The sequence below is a fragment of the Sturnus vulgaris genome, chromosome 3 (assembly GCF_052056855.1).
Source record: "Sturnus vulgaris isolate bStuVul1 chromosome 3, bStuVul1.hap1, whole genome shotgun sequence".
In the NCBI taxonomy this organism is placed as follows: domain Eukaryota; kingdom Metazoa; phylum Chordata; class Aves; order Passeriformes; family Sturnidae; genus Sturnus; species Sturnus vulgaris.
Window position 1 is genome coordinate 92,350,835 of NC_142245.1, and position 15,904 is coordinate 92,366,738.

General features: G+C 34.4%; 1 protein-coding gene across 1 annotated transcript in view; it reads right to left on the reverse strand.

The window, feature by feature from the left end:
- MCPH1 (microcephalin 1) overlaps positions 1–15,904 on the reverse strand; it is a 21,584-nt gene continuing 5,680 nt past the window's right edge. The window contains exons 3-8 of the mRNA XM_014869521.2: positions 12,539–12,623; positions 11,860–11,980; positions 11,425–11,565; positions 10,353–10,448; positions 7,148–8,152; positions 1–276 (exon numbers count right to left, since the gene is read on the reverse strand). Coding sequence (XP_014725007.2) covers positions 215–276; positions 7,148–8,152; positions 10,353–10,448; positions 11,425–11,565; positions 11,860–11,980; positions 12,539–12,623 — 1,510 coding nt within the window. The 3' untranslated portion in view covers positions 1–214. The remainder of the gene's footprint in view (positions 277–7,147; positions 8,153–10,352; positions 10,449–11,424; positions 11,566–11,859; positions 11,981–12,538; positions 12,624–15,904) is intronic.

The window sequence follows — 15,904 nt, forward strand, 5'->3', positions numbered from 1 at the left end:
TATACACCAAGACAATTAGCATAATATTTCAAGAAAAGTGAGATTCAGGAAAGTTTTAAAACTGATACAGCAAAAAGAATTTATTTTAACTTTTGTACATACAAAGGCACTCAATGATCCTCTATGAAAGACCTTAACAAAGCAAATGTCCAGTTAAACTGACCTTTTGGAGTCTTCTGGATTTTCTTAAGCCCCCAGTGGGCTTGTTCTTTTGTTAGTTAAAAATTTTGCAAGAGCCATCAGTAACATGACACTCTGAAACTTCATTTTCACCATCTAGAAACCAAATTTAGAAACTTAAAATGAAAAATGCAATCTTATGAAATGAAACTGCAACCTATTATTTTATCATAGCACAGCACTATGCACCCTTAAGATACTTCTCAATAATTTGTACAAGTTATTTTTCCACTGTATTTCAATTAGGGAAAAGGAATGACACTCAAGCATCTAACTTCATCTTTGAGTATCTGTTCTTATAAATAAATCAGTTGTAAAACTCCCAATTTCCTATATTTTGAAAATCATAAATTAACTGCAAGTAGAGAATCTACTAAATTGCTTTCTATTTATTATAAAATGTGCGATTTCTCAACATAGAGATATTTGGGTATGAAGTTTCAGGCTAGATTTTCTTTTTCTTATTGACACATCAACACTTTTGGTACACACTTTGTTTATCTAAAATGACATAAAGGTCTGCAACTTGTTTTCAAACACTTTGCATAGCAAACTGTGAGCAGGCAAGGATTCTGTGCATATAAAGGTATATCAGATCTATTATATATGAAAAGACACAACCCATAAGAATGCACTCTGTCAAAAAGCAGTATTTTTCATTATGTATTTTATGAATTAATACATATTTAATTCTTCAAGTCTGTCAGGATGACTTTCCTAAGAACTAAATAATAAACTTCTGAATCATTTGAGAAATGAGCTTGCCTGCCTAAGATGAAAAATTTCGATCTTTTAAACAATTAAGCTTTAATTACTCTAAATTTAGGGAGAGAATTTTTCCCAAATGTCATTCAATAAAGTCTATTTTAGAGTATTTATTCATTTTTTATTTCAAAGAAATGGATGAGATCAGTTAAAGAAAGTTTATTAGTGATTAAAGAGGCCTAAATTTAGCTCCTGATAACGAAGTTTCTTTGATTAGTTTCAGAAAGTACTGAAGGATACTATCCCTATTTAGTATGCATATATCACTAAGAAAAATTTGTTTTTCTTCTGTCAGCTACTTAAACTCTTAATCCTTGAGGTGACAGAACATCAAATTACCATCCATTATGATTACTCATGTTAAAATTATAATATTTAAACTAGTCAAAATTTATTGCAGTAACTTTTGTAAATAATTGTAAACCTAGTTTTCAGGTACAATTGTTGATTTAAATTCAATATTTAGGTATACAATGTCATGTAATAAAGAGATAACTAATAGCTATGTTAATTTTATTGTGTATTGCACTGAGGTTCATAATTTTCAATCATTGAGGAAGACTGATGGCAAGTAGATTTATCTTGCCACACAATAAAGAAAATTTTTAAAGATGTATTTCAAATCCTAAAAAATCCTAATTATGTGACAGCATAGGATGTAAGGTGATTGTGTACTCCACTGCTTTACCCAAGTTATTTAATGTTAATGAAATGTTAATTTCCATTAGGTTATTTCAGCTTTTGGTTTTTTTTTTTTTGAGGGGTAGCTTGGGTTGGGGATTAACAGTGAAAAGTGGTGTAATATTCTTTTTTACTATTCTTGGCCTGAATGCTCATGCTCCACAGCACTTGTCCCACTTGGGCTTAAAATCTTAAAACCTGTATTCTTGGACTTCTTTCCAGTTAGGGTTCACTCCTGTGGGTTTTTCCTATTTACAGGAAAGCAGGAAGAGAGGATAATGTCCCTTATCTCTGATTATCAACTCACAGATCTGAGGCACTACATTAATAACAGCTATTCCTTGCTATTTTGTTCCTGTCTATCAGCACTTCGCAATCACTTTTCCATCCGATAGGTCTCAAGCTTCACTATTTTCTGTTTTTTCCTGATTACTTCTTTTTAAAGCAGTCACTCAGGCACAAATAATGAGTTTTCATCTTTAGTAGCTTTTCCTAGAGGACTTTAAAGTTGACAGGACTTTTTGAAGCAATTGCATCCAGTGTTAGTTCTCACTAAACCAAGTTCAAACATGCAGGTAATTCCTGCCACTGTGGTCCATTATATCCCCTAAATGCTCTTCCAAAACACTGCTCAGTGATTGGCACCAAAATCAACAACGGAGCCCTCTGAAACATTGTCACAAATTAGAGTGATTTTACTTTGCATTTTAAGCTTCTACTCCTTCAGGATAATTTTAGCACCAATGAGAAGTTTTGAATCAGAATATTATCTTCAAAATTTCCTTTGATATTTCCATTGAATTGAAAAGCAATGATTAAGCAAAATGAGCTAGTTCTGCTTGATCAAATAAACCATGTCTATCTAATAAATCTTTTTTTCTGTAGTATAGTTCTCTATTTTAAAAATATTGTTATGAAGAGTCACTTAAATTAAGCTATGTTGTATCTACTATTTTGCACTTATCCATAGAGGTATTTACCCCAGCTATGAAGGAATTAAGTCTGAATTTGTCATCATTAGTAATCCTTAAGGTACACATGCAGAGAATATTTAATACCTTGTGTTGTTATTATTATTGTAGATATTACTGAAGCATGGGCAAACACCAAGTTTTTATTATACAGAACATAATTTCTTCAAGTCTTCTGAAAACGTGTGTGCCTCCCCCCCAGATACTCAGAGAGAGCCTCCTAATGGTTTATAAAAAATTTATGTAGTTTGTTATGTGCTCTATGACAAATGCCATCAGGCTTTGGCAAATCTGACTACATCAAATAAATCCTCAACTCAGAAATACTTGTCCTCTTTTGTTTTAATAACTGGTGACAATTCAACTTTTTGTGAAGATAAATAAAACAAAGACTCAAGGAACAAACAGTTTTCTTCTTCATGCCTCATTTGTTTTTTTAAAAGGACATAATAAAATGCCAATAGGGGACACTATAAAATATTTTTAGTGAGCCTATCTTCTTCCAAAGCTGAAAAATACCAAAAGGCACAACAAATATAAGGAAGTTTTCACATGTGTGCTTTTAAAGACATAAGCAGTATTTTAGCAGCATTAAGCCCCATAGGACCTAGAACCTCAGGTAAAACTCATTAATCTAAATTAAACACAATGAGTACTTGCCCAAATAACAGAATGATATTCCAGATTTTCCAGCTTAACACTGAACTACATTGAGGACAGTACAATGGGTCTTTTTAAGTTAAGTCTTTTTGCCAGTTAAGACAGTATTTGCCTTCCACATTACCATAAATATATAAAATTCACTCAGATAAGCCTAAAGTTTATTTTTAAGAACAGAAGTAATGCTAAGTCCAAGTTCAAATTTCTAAATGATTTTAGCATGATAAAAGCTTAAGAGAGTATACTCTTGCATTCCTTGTCCGTTATTATTTATTGTTGTAGCTTCCAGATGAAGAGTCACATGACCTGGAGTAAGAAGAAAATAAGTAGCAAGCAGTATTTATTTCAGCAGAACAACTGGGCAGCCTTGAATGCACCCTACAAAGGAACCTGAAGCTTGCTACCACATAAGCATTAAGCCCCGAAAATTTGGTTTCAGATTAGTCTGCATATTACACTTCTACTTTAAAATGAAATGTTCCAAGTAGTCTATGGGAAGAAAGCTTAATGAATCTTCTTGTCATTAAAGATACTGCGTAAAAGTGCCACTGACATAAAATCACAAAAAAAAGGGCAAGAAAAATGTTTAATATTTAAAACATTTCCAGATATAACATTTTATATGGCTATTTGATTACTCCTAACCATATATATAAGATGAATGAAGAGAATTCATTAGTTTTTAAAAATATACTGGATTTACGAGCTTTCAAATAATATACAATATACAGAAAAATCCCCCAATTTACTATTTATTTACTAATAGGGTCAAGAAACAACTTACATTTAATTAAAAAAAGGAAACACTTTATCCATAATTAAGAGAAATTAATTATTCCATCATAGGAGTAAGTGTAATACAGGATTTTCGTTTTCTTGCACAAAACTTGCATTATTAGGGAAAACACAACTTCTGTTACATTATTGATTCCTTCCATTTTTCAGTGAGCTCATTCAAGCTGTCAAACTTGGGGCCCTACTTGGCTGCACAAAAGATGCATGAAGCTGAATATACCATACTTGGGAAAATGGCCATCACTGATATAACATAAATACTATTAAAATCAGTACAAACACAAATTGAGATTTACAGACACTCCTAACAAAAAGGATAAAAAGTATGAACATTGGATAACTTACATTTGCTGAATCCTATTCCTTTTTTTTCCTCTAAAATCTATTATTTTAAACATATTGTCCAGCATGAAGTGTGACATACTAGAACAGTGATCCTAATTTAGTTGCTAGAATTTAAATTACATAATTAAATCTAAAAATAGCAGTAATAACTAAGTTTAAATATAGTAAATAAGCCTGATAGAGTTCAAAAAGCATTGGGACAATGCTCTCAGGCACATGGTGTGATTCTTGGGGCTTTCCTGGGCAGGACCAGGAGCTGGACCTTGGTGATCTGTGGGTTCCTTCCTTCCAGCTCAGAATACTCTTCGATTTTTTTCTCCTTCCCTATTTGTTTCCATGACTGTATAATGAAAACCAGATTCCATGACATTAGGAACTTTACCATTTAAGGATAATCTTCTAGTACATGGTCACATGGCAAAAAACCTTACACAGTGTGTTCATATACTACATACAATCATTGAATGGTTTGGGTTGGAAGGGACCTTAAAGATCATCTAGTTCAAACTGCATTGCAATAGACAGGATACCATTCACTAGACCAGGTTACTCAGAGCTCCATCCAACCTCACCTTGAACATTTCCAGGGATGAGGGGTCCACAACTTCTCTGGGCAACCTGTTCAAGTGCCTCAGCACATTCAGAGTAAATAATTTTTTCCCAATATCTAACCTAAACCTACTCATTTTCATTTTAAGACCATTCTCTGTTGTCCCATCACTATATACCTCCATAAAAAGTCTCTCTCCAGCTTTCTTGTAAGCCTCCTTTAGGTACTGGAAGGCTGCTCTTAGGTCTTTTCAGAGCCTTCTCTTCTCCAGGCTGAACATCCCCAACTTTCTCAGCCTATCTTCATAGGAGAGGTGCTCCAGGTCTTTTCATTATCTTTGTGGCCTGCTCTGGGCTTGCTCCAACAAGTCAATCTTCTCCTTGTGCTTAGGGCTCCAGAGCTAGAGGTCTCAAACCTGGATTTCTCCTACAGCAGGCAGTTTTTTATGCCCCTGACCCTTGCTTTCACCTGCTGCAACATGGCTGGTGGGGCTGAAGCACTTGCTGGTTAAGCCTGGGGCAAAGAAACATGGTAAGTATGTCAGCCTTCTCCACATCCTGGGTGACTAGTTCTAGTTGGACCCATATTTTCCCTAGTCTGTCTTCTATTGCTGATGCATCTAAAATAGTTTTTTTTTTTGTTTACCCTTCATATCTTTGGCTAGATTTACTTCTGACAGTGCTTTAGCCTTCCTAATCAGATCCGTGGTTGTTCAATTTCTCTGTGTTCCTCCCAGGATACCTTCCCCTGCTTCTGCTCTTTGAAAACTACTTGTTTAAGATTGTCCAGGAGCTCCATGTTCATCCATGCAGGCCTCCTGGCATTCTTCCATGATTTCCTCTTTGTAGAGGTGCGTTGTTGTTCAGTCTGAAGGAGACAATCCTTGAATATCAACCCTTGGGTACCTCTTCTCATGGTACTCTACCAAGCAAATCCCTGGTGAAGCCAGTCTGTTCTCCTGAAGTCCAGGGTAGTAAGCTTGTTGTATGCCCTCCTCGCTGCCCCAGGATCTTGAACTCCAACATTTCATGGTCACTGCAGCCAAGGCTGTTCTTGAGTTTCACATTCCTTGCCAGCACCTCCTTCTTGCAGAGAACAAGATCCAACATAGCACCTTACTTTATGGCTCATCTATCACTTGAAGCAGAAAGCTCATTTATGGGTGTACATTTATACCTGCATAACATACACCTGCATCCACTGTTTTAAAAACTGTGTAAGAAATTATGCACTCCAGATAGTAAAATACAGGTATAATGAACTCAAAATGGCAGCTCACAGTTCAGCAGCTTATTACCCACATGTATATGCACAGTCATGGTTCAACATTTCCACTTCTGTAAGTCTGACAGCAAGTTTGTTGAGCCCTTTAAGTTAATAATTATTTTTATATAACTAATTGATGCACTATTGCAGAATTTTCTAGGGAAGATAAATTCCTAAAATACACAATTACAGTTACAAATATTCAACCCCATGTAATGCTTGACAAAGCTCAAAATATGAAAATCTGACAATGATTCCAATGCAAGTCAGGAGCATCTTCCAGGGAAGCTCCTGAGATTCCATATTTTAGTATACATTTACATTAAAATACTTTATGCTAAACAACCTTAGAAATGCTTAAATATAAAAAAGTAAAAAATAATTTAAAATTAATATCAGTTCCATATAAAGAAGTCATAGTTGAAAAAGATTGCAACTCTTGCAGGTCTTATTTCATCTTCATCACTGAACAAGTTAGAAATTACTAATTCCAATATTTTTTTCACCAGAGATTTTTATGATCTTAACTGCAATTTTAGTAATAATTTTTACTTGTGAAATAAAAATAGTTTGAACAAGGGAACCTATGATGAGACTTCGGTTTCGTAAACAGATTTTGAATAGCAACAGAAAGTTAGGAGATTAGGAGAAAAGAAGGCTCAACATTACTTTTGTTGTGAATAATGAGCAGTTTCCTTATCTCCTATGACTTTGTGTTTGTAAGGTATGGGAAAACAAATAGGCGTTCTTTTGGATTCTATGCATTCATTTATTTTACTCAGTAAAAAAGCCAGCACCACAGTATTTTCTTCTTTTGGTGTATTTCTGAAGTATTTTTCTTGTGGAATGGCAGTTCATTTTGCAATTTAGTTGCATTAGTGTATCTAATGCAGTATGATATCTTTTGATTTTCCAGCTCTATGTAGTCACTTACCAGTAGTATGAGCACAGTCATTTACACTGCTGTAGGATTTTTCATGAGCATGCTGTGGCAGCCTGTTCACATCATCAGCATCTAGAGCTTCTCCAATGCCACCTTTTTCACCACCTGATATATTTAATGGTATGCATCCTGGATGTTTAGCTGGTTTGGTTTTTTTCTTTACTGGAAAATTATTCACTGAAATAGATATCTTTCTACTTTTCTTAGTAGTGTTATGTGGCTCACAAAAACTCACATCATGTAGGTCAGTGCTTCTAGAAGAGTCTTTGCAACAAACTTCAAGAGGATTCTGTGATTCCTTTGGTACTTGTATCTGTACTTCATTTTCATTTGAATTAGATGATGAAAAGAAGTCTTCATAAGAAGCCTCTTCAGTGCAGTAAGACTTGTTACGTGCAGTAACTGTTTGCAAGAACCCCTTAGAACCTGATGCACCCAGTTCTGAGATAGCCAGCTTCAAATTTCTTAATGTTCTTACTTTCTTCTTCTTCTTGTCTTCAAGAACACAGTCATTTCTGCCAACAGAGAAGCTTTTATCCAATGAACAAGCATTTAAGTCCTCACTATTCATAGGTGAATTAGACAGACTATCAATCAAAGCAGGAACAGTATTTAACTGGACTATTTTTTTGGAAAGAGTACAATCACCAAAGCCCTTGAGAAGAGAACTTTCATTTGCAATTGAAGTAGTCTTTCTCTTCTCGTTTTTCTGATTTTTCTTTGGAAACTTTAAATGTTTCTTTCCAAAAGACAATCTGTCATCCAAAGTGCGCTGTAAAATCTGTTTCTTTGTTAAACTTCTGGGATGTCGTTTTGGTGTTAAGCTCGTCTGCTCATTGCCACGTGATGGAGAATTCACTGATGCACTCATGGATACATGAATATCAGTCCAAGTATCACAGGCATGTTCTGCTACCTCGTTTCTCTGTGTCTTTAACATTGCAGCTCTCCGAAGAGAATCACAACTTGAGTTCAAGCAGTTTTCCATTTGTTCTTCTGCAAAACAAAAAAAAAAGTGGTAATATAAATGTATTGAACAAAACAGAAAGAGGATCAATTTCTTAGTGAAACATATATGGAATTCCTGAATGGAAAAAAACCAAAGATTTAGCTAGTTTTCTGGATATTATATGGCAAGTCAATAAAACCTAAACAGAAAATGGATTAGAAACAAAGCACATTCTATGCTGACAAGAACCTACAACAGTTTTAGCTATTGCAATCCTTTACCTGGTCATAAGCACCCAGAAGTTCCATTCTGCTTTCTTGAAATAAAGCAGCAGAGGAACTCGTTATTCCTCTTGCATTTTTAGAGAAAGCAAGATTATATGCTGATAAAGTTAGCTTAGGTAACAGTGGAAACTCAGTAATTTTTGCTACCACAGCATTAGCACTACCTTGAAGATTCTGCAGTTAAGATGGAATTAAATACAACACCATACTATTATATCACATACATTAATAAAATGTATTAAAAATAAATTAGAACGTGGCTAAAGAATTATTTCTTGTAGCTATTCTTATGAAATCAATTTGTGTAAAGTGTTACACAGAATCTATACATAACTCTTCACAATAAATTCCTCTGAAATTAGCTAGTATTTTTGATTAATCAACATACATTTTTTAAAATCTTATTGTTCTACAGTAACATGATTGCAACAGATGCTTTTGTTTAAGTAGATTACGAATGCAACATCACAGCAATACTCCTGTAAGTTCTCCTGTAGGTTTTAGGGGAAGCCTTGATGTTATTTGCTAACCAAATATAGATAATATTTTTAAACATATGGTGTAGATAACTATATTAAGAAAAATAAAACAAACAGAGAGAAATTTCACATTATATGACCAGTCTCTCATACTGACAACTGACAAAATCAACTTCAATCCTCAAATTAATCTGGCTTCTTGATCTTTCTAAACTGTTATTAACCAATCTCATATATCTCTTAGGCACAAACACAGGGGCCTATGTCACAGAGCTGGAGATGAATGCTGTCATGGGAATTCGTGGTCTGCTCTTAATGTAAAATTACATGGTGCAGTTGCAAAGCTGAAGGGACATACGCAAGGCAAAGCTCTCAAATCAGAATGTTCTACCTCATCAGCACATAACCAGTCTACTAAAGTAAAACAGTTTGCTGGCACAGCTATGTACTTCCAGTATCCAACTATCACTTCTCACTAATATTGCACAAAGACATAACAAGCTGTCACAGGCTGCAAGACACCCACTGTGCTCTTAGGTAAGCCAGCATGACTCCTGTATGATGTCAATAAAATACAACACCTCAAAATAGGATGTGGTATAGCTTACTGTTGAGGGAGAACGGAGAGCAGGTGAACTGCTCTAGTGGCCCTCATTACAAATTCTAAAGACTCCCTTCTCCTCAATTTTCTACTGAGATCAAGGCCAGCATCTGACTTGAGCTTTTTGCCTCTGTGACTGACAGAGAACGAGGTCTGAAGCACAAAACTATTGCACACATAATCAGTACTATTAAGATGTTCCCTGATGTAGCTTAATAGACTTCACAATCTTCTCTCTTATGCCCTGTTAATACACCAAAACACAGAAACAAACCCCTAATTTTACAAGAATAATTTTATGAAGTTCTTACCTTGGTAACAAATTATTTTAATACATCTCAAGCCATAAAATATTTAAAAAGCAAATTGATTTTTACTTGTTATTTCTTCAAACTTGACTACTTAAGCTGAAAAACACATTAGGCTAACTTTCAAATTCAAGTTTTCGAACTGTAAATTTGGAAGATATTTCAGTTCTTTGAGACATTACCCTCTTTCAGATCTCTTTTAAGTTTCACACATCACACCCTTTGGTGTGCACTCTGTGTTCTATATATAATCACTGTTAAGAACAGGGAAGATTGATACCATGTAGGACAAAATGTTGTTAATAGAGAACGGTATGAGTAGTGAGGAAGTAGGGCAAGCAATATTGCAGTAAAGCAGAGCATTTACCCAGTGGTATTCCTCATGCTCCATTTTGCTTGACTTCTTAGTACAACATACTTTCTTTAGTAAGGAAAAGCTAAGATAATTCAGCTTTAAATATAAAAGATAGAGAAAATATACAGTTCTCATTTCTGTATACTGTACTTTCCAAAATAAGATAAAAAGGCCATGTACTATTTTTAATTTCTGTAATACATTAAGTTGCGTTCGTTACCGGGTAGCAGCACATCTTCTGAATGAGTTAAGATACCAGTAGAAAATGAGCAGTCTCCTGCTGACCTACTTGGAAGTGTTTGAGTCACTTGTGAACCTAGGAATACAAAAAAGCTATCAGATATTGCAAGCATTTTTTTCTAGGAAACTCAGCAGCACATTTTTCTGAAACTAAAGAATAATGTCAAACTATTTAGAAATTATTACTGATATTTCTAAGACCTGTTGAGACATTTCACTGAAGAATCTGTGAAATCTTGCAATTGGCAGTCATGTCTTGATATAGCAGAAATGCTTTTAAAGTTTGTAGGTTTACCTTAAAATTTGGAGAGAAAATAAATACAAGCCTCATTAAAATAAACTGAAATTTAATTTTTCATCCATGTATTACTGTTTCTTTACTTTCACAACTATTCTTGAAATTTGAAATTGACAGTCTAGCTGACATGCATGCCTTAAAACTTCAAATATTACAGATTCTGCCCCACCAAAAGATGTTCCACATTCAACATTTTCTGTAGTAACTGGCAAAACCTAATGACTTAGACATTAATATTTTCTCAGTAAGGTAATGCAAGCACTAAAAAAAATCTGAAAACTACAATCTAGATTTAATTCATTAGAATATGCATTTTAAAATCAACTAGATTTATTTAATTAGGTTATTCAAATTTTTTTCTTTCTTAAGTCTTGTTCTTCAGTAACTGGGCAAATATCTCATCAGTTTTGGGCTCCTTTTTAAACTGTTGATGTGGGAGTAATAACATTACAATCTTTGTCATGTGTAGCATGCACATTAAAATTTAACAGGAAATAAGATTAGAGTCTCACTGTAAAGTTTAATCAAGAGGTGAAAATATCAATTTACATGGCTAGAAAGTCTAGCTAAACATTAGTCCTCTTAAGCAGTCTAGCAATCAAAAAATTATTTTGCAGCCACTGTGTCCCAGACATGAAATCAAGATATGAAAAAAGTTCTAAGGGTGAGAGGATGAAAAATGCATGAAAAGGATAACAATAAAACCAGCAGCCATTTGTGCACGTTCATAAGTAAGTAAAATTCAACTTCTTACCAGTAGGAGAAAGATTCTCTCTTTTTTCTTTCATAGCCTTTATTCCTCTTTCCATTGTATTGCATTGATCTTTTATCTTATTAACAGGGCTGTATATAAGTGAACCATTGTCTTCAAATAATAAAACGGGTACATCTGTTTCTACACAAATAAATTGTATTTATATATTAATACTTAAATGCTGTAACAGCTTGAGATGAAATTTATTTTTTTTTTCAAAAAACTTTGCAAAAAGAAATAGTTTTCTTAGATTTAAGATCATTAGATAAGCCTTAACACAACAGAACTGAACTCTGTAAAAAAATCACATCAACTTCATTTCTCATGGCATAATGCAAAAAACTCAAAAAAAACCCCATCAACAAACACGAAAACCCCATCAAGTGCTTTAAAAAAACTTCAGAGATTTGAATCTTAGTAAAAAATAGTTCTTACCAGCAGTAACTGCTGTCTTTTGTAGAGCTAATTCTTTAGCGATTTGGTTCAGTCTTCTCTGAAGCTTTCTATTATTTTCTGGAGTTTTGTCAACATAGTCTTTTGGCTGCATACATTTATGCTACAAGACAGACAAAACTCTTAATTATATGTATAAAACTGCCAAAATAATAACACCTCCTATTTTGCCTATCACTTATTCACAGTATTTATTATTGGCATTTAGGCTACTTATCACCTCCTTAAGAGTCAAAGGTAATTGTAGAAATTAGTATTTTGCAAAGTAAACTTTAATATTAAATAAGAAAGAACCTAACAAACATTTTTTTTGCTTGCAGCAAAATTAAAGATTTAAAGGTAGGTTTTTTAAATACTAGTATTCGTTGCAACTCTGTAAAACATAGAACATAACTACTATGTGGCTTTTTGATTAGTCATCATTATATAATTTGAATTTAAATCTTAATTATTTTAATCACCAATACAAAAACTTGATTTGTAGTATACTTTCTTCAGATAAGACGTGATCACAGCAATAGACTATCTTTAAACTCTTACTCAGATGGACAGGTAGTTTACAGAATGTTCTGAAAATAGTTCAAACGCTTGAGGTCAAAAAGTCAAGTTCAAACTTTAAAGTCTTATATTCTAGGCCCATTTAAAAAAATCCCAGACTTACTTTTTTGATTGGCAGTAGAAATCCTTCATTAGTATCTACTGCAGGAAATAGGCATTCATCAACATGGACTCCAGTTTCTCGACACCTGTGCAGTAAAAATTAGAGAAAGTTCGGTGAGTTTTTATTCTCTTGGTTTTGCTTGAAGAATGAGAACCTTTATTGCAAGAGTTGTCTGAGCCCTGCAATAATGAAACACCAACCCTGCCTAAGTGAGTGACTTTAAATAATGTTACCTCATCCCTCACCACCACCCCCCCCCCCCCCATTTTATCTATTTCACGCCAAATATGTGATCCAAATTTTTGTGCCAATGATGCCCTCCAAATTGCTCTTCTGGAAGGCCAAGATTCTCACTCATTATTTTCCACACTTTTCCAAGCTGCTGGACTGTGCTCACAGCAGCCACTCATGTGGCTCTGGTGACATCTAGCGATGGAACAGCTATGGTCTCATCCTTACTCGGGTTGGAATGAACAAACCACTGCAGGTATTTGTCAAACTCATTGAATTTAGGAGCATCAAAGAGAGAGATTCACCCCAAAATTATTAGATTTTGAATAATAATCAGCATAGATGTAGACTACATGAAAACTTACGTTGATTTAGAGATTTCGTTGATTCAGAGAAGTTAAACAGAAGAAAATTTTAGCATTAAATCTATGAATATTTTGCTTTCCAGTAATCATTTACTGAATGTAAATGATTTATACAATTTATTTGTAGAATGAATTATCCTGCTAAGAAAACACAGGTAGAGCTTCACAATCACACATTTGATATGGAAATATTAAGTGTTCCTTATTTGGGCTATTCCATTTTATATGGGGTTCCTTTTGTTCCTGGGTTTTGATTTTTTTAGCCTGCTCATGGAAGTATTTGTTGAAGAAGCAGTAAAAACCATTTTCTCAGTGATCCCAAAGCTGTCACTCATTTTGCATTACACTTTAAATTTTTTTACATGACAGCAAGTCCAGGACTTTTGTTTGCTATTTTTAAAGTTTCACATATCTATCCTTCTTAGAAAACAAACAAACAAACAAACAAACAAACAAACAAACAAACAAAAACCCACCCCCCCAAAAAAAACCCTAAAAGCAAACAATTGTTTCAAAATTTAAAACAACTTTACTCTGCAGTTATAAATTTTTCTGATTTTCAATTTTCATCTTAAAGAGTTGTCTTCTCAAATTACTTCCTAAACTGTAATGTGCATACAATTTAGGCTCAAATAGATGCCCATGCTACAGAGCAGAAGCTTCCAATAAAAGTTTGAGGCAAATTATTGGAGCAAGCACTAGAAATCCAGTAATTCAACAAGGGAATGATCACTAAATACTGCACAAACCCTTCAAATGTTTCAGGCTTTTATGGCGAAATCTAAGTATTACAGCACTTTTCAGCTCATAGGGCATGTCCCTCTGAGAGGTTCAAGCACTGCTCAGGGAAGGCAACACTGGGGTTCATGTCCAACAGGCTGGAAGTAGGGGTTCACTAGGAGTTAAATGTGAGAGTATTTTCCACAAAACAGAAGAATCAGGAAATGCCGGATAATTGTATATTACTTGTTTCCTTGTCTGGTATTTTCAGAGCTCAAACATCAAGAAGTAGCATCCAGATTAAATACCATATACTGCAGCATCCTGCAGCATCCTCCAATATCATCCCAAGTGCATGTAAGAACATAAAATCAAAGCCAAACATTCCCAGTTTACTCTGTTCCACAGATTTCTGGTTGTCAGATGGTTAGATGCAACTGTATTTAGGTTCTGATAAAATTAATTATTTAATTGCTTCAGCAATTTTTTAAACCTATGTAAATCTTTACTCCCAATGTTCTGCAACAAGGAGTTCTACAGCCTAACCCTGTGTTAGTAAAACCCATCATTTACTTTTTTCTCTGAATCTGCTCAGGTGAACTGATGTAATGCTTTCCAATTTTTCTACTAGAAAGGAAAATATACATTCCTTTCCCATTCAGCCTCTCTATATAAACCTTTGTATTCACAGTAGACTCCCTCCTCCACTCATTTTCCAGACTGAAGCATTCTTGACTCTTCAATCACATCTTGTAAGAAAACTATTTTATAACTTCAGTCAAGCTCATTGCCATCCTCTGGCAACATTCCAAATATAACTATGATAAAATGCTGTCATTCCAGTATATGAAGTTTTATGTTCTATTTAATTTGATTTTTGACTACTGCTGAGGTAACAGTGCTATGAAAATGTCTACTGCATGTACCAAAATGCAATGATCATCTTTCTGATATGCTAAAGAGGACTGCCTCAAACAGCCTTCTTGACACCAGCAAGAATTTTATTCCCTTCAGTCTTAGCTTCTTAACAGAACTTCTTCCATTTTAATTAGACTTCTTTTTAAATGTAAGCATTGTCAGAGAATTTCTTGGGCTTGGTGTTCCAGTATGAACAATTGTACTGAAGACATACTTACAAAAAGGTTCTCTGACATAGTTTGGACAGCAATCCACAAACCAATTAAGACCAAGCAATAACTAACATACTTGGTTTTGTACTGCACTTCCACAGGAGTTACCAACCCCCAGTCTACACCAGAAATTGACATGTACTATTACCTTGCTGAGATAACATTTCAGAACTTTTCTGATCATTTTGAGAATGTTCCACTTGTTACTGAATGAAGCAGCTGGTTAATCAAGTCATCTTTTTTAGCAGTGCTAAAACTTCAACTCATAGGAACTCTGCATGATTTGATTACACAGTTATAGGGTTCAAACTAAGCTTCCATTCACACAAGACCACAATTATATGGGTGCATATTATTCAGTCCTTCCAATGTACATTGTTTCAGGGCTCAATAGACTGTCTTCTGCCTTACTAGACATGTAATATAGTCAGGCACTCTGGTTCCCTCATTACAAACCCCAAAAATTAGTATGTATACTAGCACGGACTCATTTTAATTTTCTTCTGCCTGTGCCTTATTTGAATAACCTCACGACCAGTAAGAATATTCATAACTATCTCTTATACAAGCTTTGCCCAAGAATATGATATTCTCATTAATTCTCCTTACAGTATACATCAATCTAACCTGCATGTTCTTCTGCACTTTTCGGCATTTACTTTAAACTAAAGGGCAGAAGAAAAGGATTACAGAGAAGCTCAATCATAATTCACAGCTTGGGTCCTCCTCTGCAATAAAATACATCTATTTTAGATGATTCTCCCAGATCCAACAAACTTCATCTTCTAAGACATGTACCAAGACCTTGCTTTGGTCAGAAAATGATACTAGAAAAACTTAAAAAATACCAGGAAGATGCTAGCCTTCTCTTTCCTACCAAACAGCCTAAGTTTTTCCTCTAGAAAACTCTTTTCTCCTGT